General features: G+C 31.3%; 6 protein-coding genes across 7 annotated transcripts in view; 1 reads left to right on the forward strand and 5 right to left on the reverse strand.

Annotated features, from left to right (window-relative positions):
* LOC139995955 (probable citrate synthase, mitochondrial) overlaps positions 1–18403 on the reverse strand; it is a 64912-nt gene that overhangs the window by 4218 nt on the left and 42291 nt on the right. The window contains exon 2 of the mRNA XM_072019933.1: positions 7–1468. The gene's annotated coding sequence lies outside the window, so the exon portion shown is untranslated. The remainder of the gene's footprint in view (positions 1–6; positions 1469–18403) is intronic.
* On the reverse strand, positions 665–14292 carry Kdn (citrate synthase). The gene is made up of 4 exons (XM_072019932.1): positions 13956–14292; positions 3719–3874; positions 2054–2977; positions 665–1965 (listed from the first exon to the last, which is right to left on the reverse strand). Exons 1-4 carry the CDS (start codon positions 13998–14000, stop codon positions 1699–1701), a joined length of 1392 nt encoding a protein of 463 aa, XP_071876033.1. The 5' UTR covers positions 14001–14292; the 3' UTR covers positions 665–1698.
* On the reverse strand, positions 14438–15823 carry LOC139995959 (methylenetetrahydrofolate reductase (NADPH)). Its single transcript, XM_072019941.1, has 5 exons — positions 15621–15823; positions 15333–15550; positions 15076–15236; positions 14679–15001; positions 14438–14600 (listed from the first exon to the last, which is right to left on the reverse strand). The coding sequence occupies exons 1-5, from the start codon at positions 15821–15823 to the stop codon at positions 14552–14554; spliced, it is 954 nt and encodes a 317-aa protein (XP_071876042.1). The 3' UTR covers positions 14438–14551.
* Positions 15825–17436, reverse strand: LOC139995965 (EKC/KEOPS complex subunit Lage3-like). Of its 2 annotated transcripts, none has more exons than XM_072019950.1 (4): positions 17053–17284; positions 16835–16963; positions 16625–16751; positions 15825–15960 (listed from the first exon to the last, which is right to left on the reverse strand). In XM_072019950.1, the coding sequence occupies exons 1-3, from the start codon at positions 17067–17069 to the stop codon at positions 16625–16627; spliced, it is 273 nt and encodes a 90-aa protein (XP_071876051.1). In that variant the 5' UTR covers positions 17070–17284; the 3' UTR covers positions 15825–15960. The 2 variants fall into 2 exon arrangements, with proteins under 2 accessions (XP_071876051.1, XP_071876050.1); XM_072019949.1 differs by lacking the exon at positions 15825–15960 and adding an exon at positions 17299–17436 and having other exon boundaries at positions 17053–17181.
* On the reverse strand, positions 16172–16577 carry Pig-p (phosphatidylinositol glycan anchor biosynthesis class P). The gene has a single exon (XM_072019946.1). The coding sequence runs from the start codon at positions 16575–16577 to the stop codon at positions 16185–16187; it is 393 nt and encodes a 130-aa protein (XP_071876047.1). The 3' UTR covers positions 16172–16184.
* On the forward strand, positions 17439–18252 carry LOC139995966 (transcription elongation factor 1 homolog). Its single transcript, XM_072019951.1, has 2 exons — positions 17439–17557; positions 17634–18252. Exons 1-2 carry the CDS (start codon positions 17442–17444, stop codon positions 17764–17766), a joined length of 249 nt encoding a protein of 82 aa, XP_071876052.1. The 5' UTR covers positions 17439–17441; the 3' UTR covers positions 17767–18252.

An 18403-nucleotide genomic window follows, 5' to 3' on the forward strand; every position in this document is an offset into this window, starting at 1 on the left:
ATAGACTTGCGTGATTAATTTGATAGAGTTCAAGCGCAGATGGAAAAGCTCGTAACAGATTAAGGCGCGGACCTTGAAGCATCTTATTTTGGCGAGTACGATGAATTTGAAGGATAACTCTCATTCGATACATTATCAGTGTCTAAAATCATATTAAATCGTTAAGCGGTTTGCAAAAGCCCACAGTAATACCGCGCGCTGTTATCACCTAATTGTACTAAATCCTGCACGATGATCTTGCAAAAATGCCGACGATTTTGCTATCACAATTCGGTGAAATGTAAGGTCATTTGTTACTCATTGAGTATTGGTTTTGGAATATTTCTTTACGTGGTTCACAATAACGAATCGCTACCTCATATTCAGAAAATTCACTGTTTAACTGTGGCGTTAGAGAGTGTCGCGCATAATAGAATTGTTGTAATAAGAGTAAGAACACTAAGCTTTTTATATTTTTGTTTTAAAATTCTTTTAAACTATATATTGTAAACTATATAATCTACTATATTCTATTTGTTCTTTTGATATACGAATAACAATTAAAAATACATAATTCAAAATGAAGTAAAAATACAAGTCGCAAAAAATAAATTGAAAATATTTACTTATCTTATATTTTTACATTTCAATTGCTTATCTTAAAGTGCCAAAAAAAAGCCAGACATAATGTTGAAAGATTTGTTTATTTTCACGTTCTTTATAAATAAAGTATCGCACACACTCACTCATTCTTGTAACAGTGGATTTACCACTGGTCATCATTTTTTAAAATTTAAGTTCACCGAAGTAGATCAGTGTGATTGAGCCAAGTTTATAATGTTTTTAAAGAATCTAAAATCAACAACTGGTGCGCAAACACTGCAACAATTTTTTACATGTTTTATTAGCTCTATTTATTTCCTATTTTACATAGTTTACTAAGAGCCATTATATTTTGCAGACTTCTGCTGGTAAAACTGTGTTTAATGATCACGTAATAATAGCCGTAAAGATAATTATTGTGATTCAATGTATATTCTAAAATTTCTGATATTTTTTTGGCAGTGTCTGTTCAATTTACAATATTTGAAAAACCTTCACTACGCACATCTAGCTTTGTAGTGAACGTTTTAATGATTTACTAACTGTATAATGAATTACGTCACTTTTATTTCTAAAATCGCCGCTCTATAAGTTAAATAAAGTGGCAAATATATTTACAATGAATTGTGTTTACTGCTAATGGGCATATTACATTTTTTTAAAGGGCTTGGCAGTTAAGCTAAATTTAACGGATGAATTTTTTCGTAGTTTGTTTTATATCGCAAAAACCCTACCTCATTTACACGAAATCTGCATTGTCAACAGAAAAAGGTGAATGAAAATGTCATTAAAAGATATAGGCAAAAATTTTTGCGATACAATATACTGCGAAACCTGTTTTTCATGTGTTTACATTCGAAGCACATATCGTTACGTGAGACAATTACTTGTCTTAATACCTAATTTTATATCTTTTTAATAAGATTCAACAATTAAAACGACTTCTTTGAAGTCATTTAAAATGAATTCGAAATGAGCTCAAGAAAATTACATCTTTCTGTGCATTAATAACATTTTCACTATGATAGAAAGCAGTCAGTTCTTTACTTTTGAAATCAGGATGATGGTGTGTCACGAACTTAAAAGGTGACACCGATTTTTCATAAATAAAGTTGTTTAGGCTTTGACGGATTTCATGAGAAGATCAGTGCTTAGAGATTTGGGCCTTTCTATGGGAAGACCGAGAGCCCGATCCCAAACAAGGGATGCCAGAACACCAAGAGCACGCGATACTCCGAACAGGACGGTGTAATAATTCATCTCTTTCATTCCATAGTATTGCAGTAGAACTCCCGAATGAGCATCTACATTTGGCCATGGGTTCTTTACCTTGCCAGTTTCCAAAAGAATGGGTGGAACTACCTTGTATACTTGAGAAACAAGCTGAAAATATAAGAATATAATCATTAATAGACAACAAGCTAAAAACTTAATACAAATCCTAAAGAAATTATTCATTCTGAAACTTTACCTTGAATAGTTTGTCATCCGGCAAGTGTTTCAATGCAAATTCTCTCTGGCATGTATATCTAGGATCAGTCTTTCTCAGTACGGCATGACCGTATCCAGGAACGACTTGACCGCTCTTCAACGTGTTCCAAATAAATTCCTTCAGCTTATCGTCACTGGGACTGTCTCCAACGTTACTACGCAACTTTTCTAGCCATACCAGCACTTCTTGATTTGCAAGACCATGAAGAGGACCAGCCAAGCCGTTCATTCCAGCAGCGAATGACAAATACGGATCAGACAATGCCGAACCCACTAAGTGAGTTGTATGTGCAGACACATTTCCACCTTCGTGATCAGAGTGGATAGTTAGGTATAAGCGCATAAGTTCGATGAATTGTGGGTTGTCGTAACCGAGCATGTTTGCGAAATTCCAAGACCAATCTTTTCCCGCATCAACGGATCCCAAGCCTTTACCACCCTTGTAAATATTTCTGTAGATCGTGGCAGCCACTACAGGTAATTTAGCAATCAAATTCATCGAGTCTTCGTAAACGGTTTCCCAATATTTGGACTTGTGTACACCTCCCGTATACGCTTTCACGTATTCACTCTCGCTATTTAAAAGAGTAATAGCGGCGGAGAATTGAGTCATGGGGTGAAGCGACTTGGGGAAGTTGTTCAAAGCTTTGACTACGTGATCAGGTAACGCGCTTCGTGAGGCCCATTCTTGAGAGATTGCTTTCACTTGGGCATCCGTGGGAACGTCGCCAGTAATCAGAAGCCAGAATAAACCTTCTGGAAGCGGTTCCGCACCACCCTTAGCTTTTGGTAGAAGCTTCTGACATTCTGGAATCGACTTTCCTCGGAATCTAATACCTTCTTCAGGATCCAGAACCGACGGTTCCCATACAAGTCCTTTAATTCCACGCATACCACCATACATCTAAAAAGTAACGAAAAGTTATCACTCGATATCAACATCAGGCGAAAAAAGATAGGAGAAAAAAGAGGAGATGTGTTCATTGACATTGATCTCTGATGTAACGACCACAGGAGCCGCACTTTGGACTGGCCTAAATGTTACTTTAACATCGATCATGATTTAATTTTATAAATAAGAATAGAGAGTGGAACGTACAACGTATCATAGAAAATAAAATGAAGGCAAAAGAGGCAAAAAAGGGAAGATGTCTCATATTGTAGCATAATTTCTTGCTTGGTTAGATCTCATTAAACGCAAAGAATTCGATCGCCACCAAAAAATCTCTAAGAACGTGATATACAGGGAATAAAGTTCATCAAATATTGATATAGAAATTGCAAGTTTTTTTCTCCGATTATTAGGCAGCCAGAATTTTTCCGACAACCTAAAAGCCTGCCTATATACGTATATCGCGATCACATGATAAGCACGCGGCATACGCGCTGATTCCATGGTCTTTATCACCCACTCGCGAGACACTTATCAATGTTACAAAAAATAACTCGTAGTGTGTCTTTCATAGTGAGATTCGTTGTCTTCCACGTGGCTTAATATCTTAATACGCAACGTTCATCGCGTGACGTTCGGCTCTTGCGATAATATTGCTACGATGCATGATAATTTATTCATCGTCAGATATTTAGTATGTAAAACGTTTATAAAACGTATGATATACTCGAAATTGCACGAACAAACGCATACCATGTCTACGGTGACCTCTCCAACTTTGGTGGACCCATGTTGTTTACGGAAAGCCTTGACACGCTCCTGCTCCTTTGGAATTTTATCAGCCAGAACCTTTTTCAGATCGGTGGAGGCATCGCTCAATGATCTTAAGAATATGGTCGAAGTTATCTTCTGCAAAAAGGAAAAGAAGAAATTAATTCTGGATTATATTCTGAATTTTTTTAATCTCGCTTTAATTCTTATTATCTTAATAAATATTAATTGTTATATGATAAGAACAGATAAGATATTCTCTGCCTTTGTGGTAATAACAGTCCAAAGACAGGTAAATATTTTATTGGTTTCGTAAAACAATTTTCCTCGTTCAACCTGATGGATGTAATTAAATTTTCGTTAAGGACAGAACTTTATGTATCGACGTTACCAGTTGTAACGAATAATCGGCGACAATTGCCGGATTACGTAAAAAGAAAGAATTGCGTGTAATGATATATTTGCTCGATCAAGAACACACGTGAAGAACTAAACTGCGCGAATATCGTGATCATTTTAAATTGACGTCTATAATAATAAAAAAGTGATAAAATATTAAAGCTAATGTCTGCTATTGACAAAGACAATTTTTTGCAAAATATAAATTCAATATCATTCATGAAAATTTCAGTATATCGTTCAAGCCTCGCTCGAGGTCATGGGGTCCCCTGTTAAAGTTCATTATCAATGCGTAGACCTTGGAAAAAAGTACCGGAGAACGCCAAGTTAAGAGAATTATTACAGTTGACATTGCGTAGCATAATTGCATATCAGGTTTCATAATCTTAGGTTTAATTACTTTTTATAAGCATTTCTCTCTTCAGCAATACAGTTAATACTATTATAACAAGCGTCATAGTAAAACTGAACTGAACTATTCACGTTCCGACATAACAGTTAGGCAGAAAGTTATTTCTGAAACACACGTAAGTCGGTTACGTTGATGATTATATCATACGATTTGTCTCTCTGTTTCTTATACGTATTTTTAAATTATTAGATCTTTTATACTATTTTATCGTCAAGTATTTCCATAGCAAGTCATTGTCTACAGACTAGAGTAGAAATCTCTAGATAACGGTAAATACAGGCTAAAAGCTCGGCCAGCGAACATCGATTCGTGACCGCATTCTACGATGAGGAATTAGGTCGAGGTGAAATCACGATGGAAAAGTAAAGCGGAACATCCGGTACGAATTAATGGATTTCGATATTCGTTGTTTAACTTCGATCGATTTCAATATCAAAAACAGAATATATGAAAATGGTTTCTCATATTTTTTATGCTCTATGTTTATAATATTGAATTTTTTAAAAAGAACTCTTTAGAAATTGTGCGAGTAATTATTGGACCGACTTTATCGAATTAGAGCCTCTAGTTATACAATGATCCCGTTATGAAATACCTAAATGTAGATTATTGAAAAATTGTTAAATCAAAAATTCAGTCCATCACAGTGATAGGTGTTTTCTTTTCACTGGCGTCATCTACGAGCGTAGTAATATTGTATGATCGCACCATACACCGGACGAGACCATCTTCGACGTACATACAATGAATGTTGAATATGAGTCGCCAGTGACCTTGGCCTTTCTATTAAATTTGTCATTCATCTTATAAGATCATTGCACGCGATTATCTACATACGCGTCGAGGTATACAAATCTCGCAATTATATACGAGTAATGATTTATCATTAAACGAAAATAGTATCTCGAAAGTATCGTTTAACTATAACACGAAAGTTGATCCTGTTACATAATAATTCTAAATCTATTCTTTAATCTATCTATTCTTATGAAAAAGAATTCGTTCTATAGCAAATGGTTTGTGCTGGTGCTATATTTTAGGATTACGTTGTTCTTTTTTTGGCTAGCGTATTGTATTTATGAGTGCAAGGGTTCACCTAGAACGTTATTAAATACGTACATGTATACAGAATGTTACATCTGGATACAGGCCAGGGTTCCAAGTAGTTTATGACTAAAAATAAGTAGTTTCACGTGTTCTATAATTTAACCTACACTACATAATGCACACGTGATAAGAAAATTAGATGCAAAGAATGTGTCCTTTGCAACACAATGATATTCAATGTTAAAGAAATGATTACACATGTTTCACCGGGACGTATGAAGTTCAAGGTATCGTACGAAATGTCATGATTTTATACACGAATTGATCTTTGACTAATTTGAAGAATTATCTGATTAGAAAGTTTAGATTTTTGAATAATCGCTTCCATGATAGTTGAGTGAATTAATTATACGGTTTGTAGATAGTGTTGGTTGCTATGAGTGAAAGTAACGTTAAAAATTAAAAATAAATACTCGACGGATTTTAATATAAAAAATATTGATTACTCTATGTACATGGCCATAAGAGTGTTTGAATATATAATTTTCTTAATTACTTTCGATGACTTAGCTCCGTCGAACAAAATCAAATACCTAGATAATGTTACTTATCGGACTACAACATAAGGATAAAGCGAGTTTACAATTCAATCTGTGCGTTATGCGTTGTCCCGTTCACATTCCAATTTATTGCTTCAGCTGCAAGTAACAATATACTTGGTACGTAACATAAGATGGATATCAGGTGGTAACCACAATGATGTAACGAAATACTAATTGAATAGATTGAGGCTGAGACTTTTATTTCCGTTATGCGTATCGTTGTGAATCAAGTTGATGATGATCAGTCGATCGAGTCGAAATATTAAAATTTCACTAGAAATGCTAATACTATTTATCTATTTGCATTAATTGATTATTAGTAAAAGCAAAAGAAATCATGTAAAGAAACATTATTTCGATCGAAATATATCGGAATACGATGTAAAATATAATTGTCACTTTACTATCTTGGAAATATTTGTAGTCTGTCAGTAACGATTACACGATGAATTCTAGTTAGTTAATTGTACCTTTTCTCTTTAGGAATTGCGTTAAATGGCTATAATTAAAATTGTCATTGCTGTAAGTCAAGAGAAGACTAACGTGAGTTCAGAATCCAAATCAGAAACTTTCACCGCAAAACTTTCACCGTATTTTCAATATAATTCTTAGAATTTATAAATCGATCCGAGAATAGCTCGAAATACATTTCATTTTTCATATACTTTTCTTTTTTTACACGCGAGTAAAAATAAAGCGATGTAACTGACGTGATAAAACAAGAGGAAAGTAAAGAAAAAAAGAGAAATATCAACTTATAGTAATATAGTGTCGACTTTTACAAAGTTCCAACTTTTTATGATAAGCGATAATTAGCTGCCTACGAACAAAGTTCAATACGTGATTCCTTGCTTGTGTGAAATATGACTCGAGATATCTCGTAATGAATAAATGGTATTACGTAGCGTTAGGTAGTTTACACGAGTTGGTGTACGAATTCTTACATAGTTAATACTTAAGTAATACTCAATATTTATACATCTGGATTCTAATCTTGCTTTTGTCAATGCTACTTTATTTTTATATTCTCTGCTTCATCTGAATGACAAAAAATAAATATAGCCTACTCCGTTCCTTTTGTTGAATCAGTAGAATATCTGTTAGTCTAACAACCATATTAACATTTAAGCTTTCCAACAAAATATATCACATGCTTGAATGTTTGGCCAGATCGGATAAATTGCATGTAAAAACCTGGAAAGTTTTGATTAGTATCGGTACGAAAGATAAATATTTCTGAACTTGTGTATGTAAATCATGTATTATCTTGTATTATCATAATAGTACAGATGGCCTGTTACGTGTGTACATACATTATGTGCTATATGATCGTAACATATCGTGATTTTTCTTCCATCGCGTGCAAGTCACTTCGTTTTATCCTTGATACTATAGGAAACAAAAAATTGAAGTTATGTAGAGAACAATAGTAAACATATTCGTTAACCTTGAATTATCAGTTATACATATGTATGTAAGTTTTATGACGAATAAGTATGTAAATACAACAATAGTAAATATAACGATTTATCGTAATTCTTAATTAAGCAAAATCTTCCAAAATTACATGTAATCGAATTCTTAATTTTATACGACTAACAAGATATATGTGGCAAACTGGTATCACGTGAAGCTTTCCTATGATCGATGCTTAAATGTTAATAAAATTGAAATTATCGAGCGATAATATGGAAATTTCAATACGATGCAATTAGAATCGTTTTTGAAATGATTTATTTTTATTCGCTACTGGTATTGGCAAGGAGAGGACTTTAATAATGCATTGAAACTCATTTACCACTCATCCGATTTGCTCTATCGTAAGTGCTAAAAGATATTGGACTTGAACAAGATAGTTGAAAGCATTATATTCTTCTCATGATAAATCAAGTTTATTAATGATAAATACAGATATAATTTAAATTAATTCATGAGATGCTCTAACGCTAACGTTTTTTTTTCTTATATGAAGATACTGCCTGCATAGATACAGATAACGATAAAGGTAAACTGTAATACGTTGTTTTTTAATAGTGTTCTAATCTCGACTAAACATGAGGTTGATTTATCTGTTTAGACATCCAGTTAAATGTGCAACAAAGATTAGATCCTGGGAGCCAGCTGTAATTAAATAACCTGGTAATATAAATCTACTACAACAGATTATCAGTCAACAGATTACAACGATACTTAACTAGGTAACATTTATAAAACAACATGTGGTAATGTGTTCGAATTATATAAATATTCTTAGTGTTATATGTTTGCGATCGATTTTCGCCCGCGATTCGCCGACATATAATTTTAACGTACGTCTGAAAGAGTGAAAAGAACAACGAGATCGAGTGATCAATTAAATTTTGGATCTGTGAATTAGTTCTGTCACGATGAACAGAGATTATCATCCCACGTGTTCACAATATATGTATTCACAGATTTGACGTCACGCATCGCGCGCGATTCGCTTCACACCACGTGACCGACAATGACATTACTTGCACCAGTAATCATTTAAATTCTCTCTAGTTTTCAATGATTTATGCGTGCTGACGCATGTGGCATTACGATGACTTCTTTCTAAAAGTCCATTCCTTAATACGCAAGTACGATTACGTGCCTCAATCTCGCCATCTCGCTATTATACAACTCGGGACATTTTGTTTAAATAGTCAGCTACTAGAAGGAAGATAATAGTTGTATAAATTCATTAACTTGCGATTAATCGGCTATTATACATATCTATTTATTACGATTCAGTTATAAAAATAACAAAAAGATAGCTAAAGAAGTTTGAATTTTAAGAAATACGAGGCCCTAATGTCTTGGTAATGAACGGACAATCTATGGTATTCACACGGTGTCGCAACCAACGAACAACGATACATTCCTGTAGTCTAGCCATTCTACGATTTTATCGTTGAACTTTGGGTACAGGCGCGAATGTTATATGTACCGGATTATTCGCGTGCATTAGGTCAATCGCATTACTCATTAATACGTTATCGCGATTACAATTTAGTCTTTTATTGATAAACTCGAATAAATTAATTATTTCGTCGATATTTATTAATTCAATCAAGCAAAACGATCGAATCACGTGTCTTATTTATCGATATGAAATATAAATTTCGTTGGTGCGAGTCGTGGTTATTTTAATCTACTCGAGAGTCCGAGTTTTCCGTGACCACAGTGACGTCATATAAAATGAATTTTCATTTCTACTCGTTTCATGGTCGATCTTTTTCATAATACGGAAATTGAAGTACGAAGAAAATATGCGAATGCACATTTCAGCGAAATGAAGATCTCCGACCTTATTTCCTCTCTCGATTGAAAGTAGGCTGACATCACCGTGTTCTTGGCGAAAACCAGTTCTCCTTTCTTTACTGCACCGATCCTCATTATGAGCAAGTTTCTGCGTGTTCGCTAAGGAATTCTAAATTTTGCGACACACTTGAAACTGTTTTCGAGCAATACGGTTACGAAGGAGCCTTCGAAATTGGATGAAATAAATAAATTGTTGTAAAATCTTTGTGCGAGTCAGAAAAACAGAAATATGTATTACAACAATATCTGAACTACCGCTTATCAGAATCGACGATAATCAAAATGAATCACTGCACAAGTAGTAGTGGCAATTGCAAGATTAATTTTCTAAAAAGTTCAATGAAAACAAACTAAATGACTAAACTAAACTTAAAGACAAAGCTAACTTATTTCAGGCTGTATACTTATATATATATTTATATACATACATAATTACTGATATCTAAATAAATTTATATTTATTTAAAGGAAAAAGAAAAGAATTTGAAAACGAGAAAATTTTAATATTGCACATCGAACCATGCCATCTGCTGGGTAAATTATTAAAAAACTTCTACTATTACTTCAAAAACTATTACTTCAAAAGTAAACCATCGATGTTAATTGTATGAATATTATATAGATTTCCTTTTAACTTCTTTTTCTCTCTTTTGTGACTTTTCCAAGTGAATTATTTTTCGAATTTCTTTTAACATCAAGTGAAATTTTGATCCATTTTTCAAAAGATATAAAACAATCCTATAAGCAATTAAAATTATCCGCCGAATACGATATATTTTATTAATTTCTTGTTCGTTCAATTCCATAAGCATGAAAGCGAAATTTTTCGTTGGGAATGATTCGTTTTTTATCTTATCACAATCTGCATGAACAAGTTTATGATAGGTATATGACGAATAAGTTCGCAACATTCACAGTAATAAGCAAAACTAAATACCGCACTTTGAAACAAAATTAATTTATTAAAATTCGATCAAATGACGATTTTTTTTTATAACAGAAGGATTACTTTATTAGATGACATATAAAAATATGATTTTGAGCAATTTGAAAGGAAATTTGAAAAAAGAAAAAAAACGAAATTCCGAAGGAAATAGTAAGGATCATCTTTCACAACTCTATTATCTGAGCCTGTTAAGAAAATTTAATCGGAATCGATTAACGTTGCTATGACTTACAAACGATTAAAAATGGTGAAAATCGCAGCTTTCACTATTTCTGTCCTAAAATCTGCAGATTCTTATATCATCTTGCAATGATAAAATTCTCAGCATATGGAGGGTGTCCCAGCTTTTTTCGGTCAAACATTGTTAGTATATTTTACAAGTCAAGATAAGAAAAAAGTGTGATATAAGTATACGTCATTCCAACTAGAAAAGAGTTATAATAAAAAAAAGTATATACGGAATGAGTGTTATTACGGTACAAAATATGAATAGGTCAGGAATACTTACATCTAGCAGTAGTCAGAAGATATAATACTTCTACGACTTTTAACTTCAACGAAGCAATAAACGAAAACTTCAAAGAATAAAAAATCCAATTTTTTGTTGCTACTAATCTTGTATCGACAGTTGTTTTATATTTGTGAACATTTTGAAATAGAATTGTAGTTGAAGTTGTAGAGGTATTATGATATCTCTGGACTATTGCTAGATATAAGTATTCCCGATCTATTTATACTTTGCATCGTAGTAACGCACGTTCATTGCCGCTCATTTCGCATATCTTTCTTTTTTGTTAACTCTTTAACGATACTCCCAATAACATATATTTATATGACAATTTTTTCCTTCTCTTCGCCTCTTGAATATACTGACAATGTTTGACTGAAAAAAAATGGAACACCCTGTATATAACTGACTATGATCACAAATCTTCACAATGTGTTGTTTAAATCTAAAAAAAATTTTAAAAAAGCAACCTTTACTTTTTCTTCGTGATTCCGGCCAAACAACGATTGTAATTTCTTCAAAATATTTTTACGCATCTAGTAAAGTAATCCTTTTAACTTCTCAAAAAAATCAAGTCGGTTGATGGAATTTAAAAAAAATTATTGTTTTAAATAGTGTGTGTTCAATTTTGCTCATTATTGTACGTAGAAGAGTTCATACTACTCATTATCATTGATTGCATAACTAAAAAGCATTTGAAGGGCATTGCCAGATAGAACACACCCGTGAGCTACAATTATCTAATTGATTTCGCGCCATATAATCATCAAATGGCGCTAAAATGACCGAGAAGAGGGTGTCACGTATGATCCAATTTTTATTAACCCTGAAATTCAATCGTCTTGTCGACAACTGTACGTTTAGCTTCAACTCTTACTTCTTAATATACTTTGTGATACCTTTCCGTGAAGGCAATAAAGAATCTGTAATTATTTTTAATTGAATTGTATGAATTTGATACAGATTATAAGAAGATACGACAAGTAAAACGAATAAAACACAATGAAATCCAACTTTTTCCTGTAGCCGAAGTTTTCATTGCGACCATATTGCCAATAGATTCTTCCATATATAAACTAAAGTTTTTGCTCTATTAGGATATTGTCAGGTTATGTTACTTAATGATAAGTGATAATAATAAACGGTTTTATATTATATAGTAGAAGAAAGAAAAGGAAGAAATGGTTTTGAAGTAGTAGCATGTTACATGATCCGAAGGTCACGTTTATATATCTATAATATTAGGTAATCGGCGAGCCATCTACAAGTTGAGCGAAGAGTTTCTAAATGTGCCAAAAGTTACAGTAGATATACATACACTTTGTATGAAACTATTCATTCAGCCTTTCTATGACTTCAATAATCAAACTTATAATTTAATCAAATATTAATATATTTTCCTAAAAATCAGTTTCAGTGTATCTAATTCCCTTCATAAAACTGAGGAAGAAGAATTAATAGAAATTAAAATCGGATATGTCACTTACTATGTATGAGGAAACGAGGAAAATCAATTTTAGATAGTAATATATCGAAATTCCATCGGTAAGCAAATATTTGTCAGGGACATCATGAAGGACCGGACAATGCAGATTACAAGGACAAAACAGATTTTGACCTCGAATTCGTTCTAAAATTGTGATACCTTACGAAATTATAATGTCGTGCACTTCTCAATGGACATGTGTATCGACGTAAGAGATTCTTTCATATTTTAGATACACGTTATGTCATGTTTTTGTCTATAAACATGTATTTGTGGTCATATATCATTCAATATGAAATTAATTTAGTTAACAGATTTAGGTTTGGCTACGGTATCTGTATTATTGCGATAAATCGCTACAACAAAAGTAGACTGACAGCTTTCAAATTTTCACTAGATTAACCTTCTAATGTTTACAACAACGAACAAAGCAAATATATAATGTATCTTGCCATTGTCTTTTCCTATCATATACGCGATCACGGAGGATTCCGTGTTTCCATCGATTGGGACAAAGAGGATATGTCAACTTGTATCAAAACTCCATTCATGCGAATTGTGAGTGTCCACTGCTGCTATACACATTTACATTTCAATTCATTAAAACAATAGTTAAAATATTTAGTTAATTCTATCATTATGAGTATTAATTAAAAATCATCATAATCACGGCTCAATTAATATGTCCGGTCTCTAACATACGATAAATAGTAATCAATAATTATGCATCGTTTAAAAATTTATTACGTAACATATCAGGCTATCAAGCTTGTCTAAATTAATGCCAAGTTCTGTCGGTCAGGTAAACCTTATATCACTCGATATGTAATTCAATGTACAGTTTTAAACAATTGATTAATATATATTCATTTTATGATTTCTATAATATTTCATATCGCTACTAAATGCAACGATTCGATTAATAATAAGCTGCATCCATGTTAGAGATATTGCCCCAAAATAATGTGCATTGTTGGAGTTTTGTAAAGGTGTTCTGAGCACACGCTCAATACGTCGAACAGCTTCGAGACAAACCTTTCACAGTTTATTTTATAGCACATTTTATTTATCGAATCAACAAACATGACCCAATATTTTGTCTAGATATCATTAATATAGATGATTTGCTATAAATTTGTAAATTTGTATACCGACAGTTTTGATCGTGTTTAGTTACTAGACTATTGGTCGATAGAACGCCTACTACATACTTGGTACCCAGAACCACATAGCCGAACCGAATAGCGTCTTAGCTCTAAACGGTGCAAGATTCTGGCATTTCGAGAGATAAATAATAAAAAAACAATTTATTTTTATATGACTATCTATTAAAAATTATCAACTATTATTACAAAAAATAATAATGCACGTTAAACACCTGCTTGTCTTTCGAATTTCGCACCGGAACAACGTGAAGTGGTTTAGGAATCATTCAAATATCATACTGTGTACTAAGACCAATCAATTTTTGGTAAATTCATTTACCACGCACCTGAACTTCCAAACAACGTTTTGGACTGAAATGGAAGAGTGCCATTGTTCTTTATATCCTGGCTTATGGATCCTTCCTCTTTCTTGTTACTGTCACACCAACTATCCAACTGACCACGCGGAGCTCTGGCGCCCAACTCAACTAACTGCTCTCTTCGTTCGTCACAAATACTTTTATCGCGCATGCGTAAAGCAGTTAGTGTTCCCAAAGGATCATTTAATGTCTACATATAAATCTGCCATGTTATGTTCATGAAAAATATCAAAATTAACTTTATAACTATTCTTGATAAGTACTTTAAGGAAATTAAAAAAACGAAATGTAGAAGAGTACATTCACAGAGATTAAAATGTACAATAAATTTTAATAGAGATCCTATGTCATTCGTGTAATAAATTTAATATGTTAATATTTCACTGTTGTTCCAGTATAGAGAGTTTCGAGAATTGGTAATTAATGAGAAATTTGGCGCGTAATATGAATACATTTAAACCGATATATTTGTTTAGATCATATGCATACTCCCATATTTACTATTATTTATCTTAGTAATAGAATTATTTAGTTGTTCAAACTTCTTCCATTTTCAAGCAAAATTAGTGAAAGATATTAAGTTTATCACATATCTCCAATGATAATGATGGTCTACAATTCATAAATATATAAATAAATATAAATAAGTACATCTTACGTTATATATTTTCTATTGGAGTGAACAATTACTTATTTAATGTGAAGAAATGGAATCCACAAGCAGTTTTACTTGCAATAATTTGTTTTATAATATTTGTAGCTATTTCTACTGCATAATTGTGTACTTCTTCATCATTATCTTTTATACATTCCAAAGTATTTAAAATAATTTTAGGTATTTTGATATTACAAATTCTAACCATTTTTTGAAGACATGTATAATTCAAAACTGGAAAGATACCTGGGATAATTGGAATATTAATTCCAATGTTTTTACAATCATTCACAAATTTAATAAAAATACTTGCTTCAAAGACAATTTGTGTTATAATAAAATTTGCACCAGCATCAACCTTTAAATAAAATTAATGTTAACATATTCGTTTTATATATATAAATAAATAATAAAGTGAAAGAAATTAATTACTTTTTCTTTCAAATAAATCAAATCCATTTCTTTAGACGATGATTCTGGATGCATTTCTGGATAACCAGCAACGCATATACAAAATACATTACCAAATTGATTCCTTATAAAACGTACTAAATCAATTGCATGTGAAAATTCACTATTTGACTTTGTTGAATCTAAAATTTTTTTTACAAAATCCAATTAATATGAAAACTTTCGTCTCATAAAAGAGTTTTTTAAACATGAAACATTTTATAATAATTCTTAATTACCGCCCCTTAACACAAAAATATTACGTATGCCATGTTCTAATGCTTCCTTTAATATAATTTTTACATCAGTGGAAGTTAAATCTCTAGCTATAAGATGAAGGAGTGTGTTATTTGGGAGTATATTAAATATATCTAAAGACAAATAATCTTTCATATCATTTTTATGCCATGTTAATCCATAAAAAAGTGGATGGTACTTATTCATTTCTGTAAAAAAGCTAGTAACAAAAATTTTTATTTATGGAAACATAGATACATTAAGAATTATTAAATACATAACATACAAACCTTTGGAAAAGATCCTTACTTCTTACAGGCATCATCTCGAAACTACAAAATATAGCATCTGCATTGATTATATCTTGTAGCTTTTTTCTTAAATCAATCATTTCGCGTTTAGTATCTATAGACAGAAAATGATCTGCGATATTATCACATTCGTCATCAATCCATGGATCGTGCACTTTATCTTTCAACACAAATTTTTTCATTTTTTCGGTATGTGCATGTGGAAAGTACAGCTAACAACTATATAATTTTTTGCCTCACTCAGTCCATATAAGATTACTGATATCACATTACGTAATGAATGAAATACATAATCAGTTTAATGTAATGGACCAATTTCCTGTAAGTAATACTAAAGTATTACTAAAGTACTACTAAAGTAATACTAAATAAAAATTTAACATTATAGTTGCAAAATTATTAAAGTAAATTTCTCAAAATATTAATTCTCAGAATATATTGTAAAATATTAAAATTTTTTACATTATATTATTTCAAATTTATTTCACAGATTATTATAACATCTTATTTAACACCTTTAACAAAATATATAAATTTTTAATGTCATTTATTATTACTTCTTTTTGTTAAATACAACTTCCTACAAACTTCTGTTATTGGAATATCATACACAGAGGGTATACCACCTGGAACAGTTTCTTTTTTAGGACGTGAGTGTTTATCTGTAATAGTAGTGATATCATTAATATCTGGAGTCATAGATAAGTTTATAGCTGGGTAAATAATAAATGCAAATGTAGCAAGAGCAGTTAAAGCCCAAATTGGTATTGCTACAGCCCAGTATTTAGAAGGCCAATATGTTAATCCTAAATTATGTAAAATTTGATCTGGTATCAAGGCCCATACTAGGAATAAAAGGAATAGCATATTTGAACCTATGTATAAAGCATATCCATAAACAGATCTTGGTCCATATGGAGCTGGGGTATGTTCCATTTTATATATGTTACGCTATGGAAATAATTTTAACAATGAATATTTACTTAATAATAATTGTAAGTTGGTACAGGTGGACCAAGAAGTTGCATAGTTTCTGTTACTAAAATTAAACTATCAAAAAATGATGTTAATGCCACTCTAACTTTTCGTGCTTCAGTTCCACAAATTAATCTACAAAAAGTGTTATAGATTAGTACAATGAAATATGGATATATTTAAGCTCATGTTATTATAATACATATCGGAAAACTTACATTTGTAATAAATTATTATCTAGTGTCAATTTCTTTGTAATACTACCTCTTGAGGGCTCTTTATCAACTATTAGTACTTGATAAGCAATTTCTGCTTCCCTTTTTGATGGGAAAGGTATTGATAAATTTCTGTACAAAATTAAGGTTATTTTTGTAATTACGTGCAATGTTTTACAAATTACATGCGATGTTGTAAAATTACTTATTTTAAAGGATACACACTGAAAGTATTCATTATAGCAATAGCGGTAATTATTATTTAATTCACGTATGTTTCCTATAGTATAAATTCCTTTATATTTAATTCTTTTACATATGAAACTTAGTCATTAATTTTATAACTCGTTCTATAATAATTTAATAATTTAATTACTTTCTACGAAATGAGATTATAATTCTCAAATTTGTTATGCGATACATATTCAAAGTTATATAACGTATTTTATATGTATGTATATACAAACCTAGTAATATATAGTAATTTTTCTTGAATCGCATGGCGTTATACTCTGTGTTCGGTCATTATACGCGATAGTTTACAACACAAATAGTAGCAAAGCTTAATACAAATTGGTGAATCAGTATAATTTGATACACTTTAAACGTAATGGGCCGAAGAAAAAGTAAGCGGAAGCCACCAAGTAAAAAGAAGGCTATTCAACCGCTAGATACACAATTTAATTGTCCGTTTTGCAATCACGAAAAATCATGTGAGGTTAAGATGTACGCATAATTCATTTATTGCCAATTCTTATACTACTTAATTTTCAATTTTACTGCTTTCTCTTTTTATTTGCAGGGATAAGTCGAGGAACACAGCTAGAATTACTTGCAGAGTCTGCTTAGAAGACTTTCAAACCACGATCAATTTACTTTCAGAACCTTTAGATGTGTATAATGATTGGATTGATGCATGTGAAAGTGCAAACTAAATTTTACTATCTTTGTATCAGGTCAACGCTAATAGTATTATTTATTTCTTTTAAATGTAAATTGTCAGCACTTTAGTATAAATGGATTATCATATCATGTGCAATGCATAAGCAACAACTTAATGCTATACATATATTCTATGAATCAATGAAAAGACATTTAGTTTCATAAATTTAATATTTCATTAGTTTAAAGTAATAAAACTTGATATATATATCCCATACGTAGTGTATTAAGTATTATATCGTATTATTTTTGATCATACATGATATTTGTATAATCATATTTATATATACGAGCTTCTTGTACTTACTAAATAAGGATATGAATGTTTACATTAAAAATAACAAAAATATTATATGACTGCTATAACCTATGGATATTTATATGAAAAGAGGACACAATGTTTTTAATGTATGTTTATATTATAAAAATTATGAAGTTGTAAGATAATGACAATATGAATAAAATAGTCTTTGCTATAACTTTTTATGAGTATTAATGAGTTTAAACTAAATCATTCATTAAATTTAAATATACTGAAATATACTTAAATGTATTTAATTTAAGTATACTGTCATTAAAGTTACTAAATAGTATTTCTTACAAGCATGAAAATCTGAATAATAAAAAAAA

This window comes from Bombus fervidus, chromosome 16 (genome assembly GCF_041682495.2).
Source record: "Bombus fervidus isolate BK054 chromosome 16, iyBomFerv1, whole genome shotgun sequence".
NCBI classification, from domain to species: domain Eukaryota; kingdom Metazoa; phylum Arthropoda; class Insecta; order Hymenoptera; family Apidae; genus Bombus; species Bombus fervidus.

Bases quoted from the DNA above. Each gene is read 5' to 3' on its own strand.
- Pig-p (XM_072019946.1), bottom strand. From the start codon at position 16,577: ATGGAACATACCCCAGCTCCATATGGACCAAGATCTGTTTATGGATAT.
- LOC139995966 (XM_072019951.1), top strand. From the start codon at position 17,442: ATGGGCCGAAGAAAAAGTAAGCGGAAGCCACCAAGTAAAAAGAAGGCT. The intron at 17,558-17,633 runs GTACGCATAATT...TTTTATTTGCAG, and splicing joins AAATCATGTGAGGTTAAGAT to GGATAAGTCGAGGAACACAG.
- Kdn (XM_072019932.1), bottom strand. From the start codon at position 14,000: ATGGCACTCTTCCATTTCAGTCCAAAACGTTGTTTGGAAGTTCAG. The intron at 2,978-3,718 runs GTATGCGTTTGT...GTTACTTTTTAG, and splicing joins GAGAGGTCACCGTAGACATG to ATGTATGGTGGTATGCGTGG. The intron at 1,966-2,053 runs GTAAAGTTTCAG...TTATATTTTCAG, and splicing joins CGGATGACAAACTATTCAAG to CTTGTTTCTCAAGTATACAA.
- LOC139995959 (XM_072019941.1), bottom strand. From the start codon at position 15,823: ATGAAAAAATTTGTGTTGAAAGATAAAGTGCACGATCCATGGATTGAT. The intron at 15,551-15,620 runs GTTTGTATGTTA...TTTTGTTACTAG, and splicing joins AGTAAGGATCTTTTCCAAAG to CTTTTTTACAGAAATGAATA. The intron at 15,237-15,332 runs GTAATTAAGAAT...AAAAAATTTTAG, and splicing joins TATTTTTGTGTTAAGGGGCG to ATTCAACAAAGTCAAATAGT.
- LOC139995965 (XM_072019950.1), bottom strand. The intron at 16,752-16,834 runs GTAAGTTTTCCG...CACTTTTTGTAG, and splicing joins GATAATAATTTATTACAAAT to ATTAATTTGTGGAACTGAAG.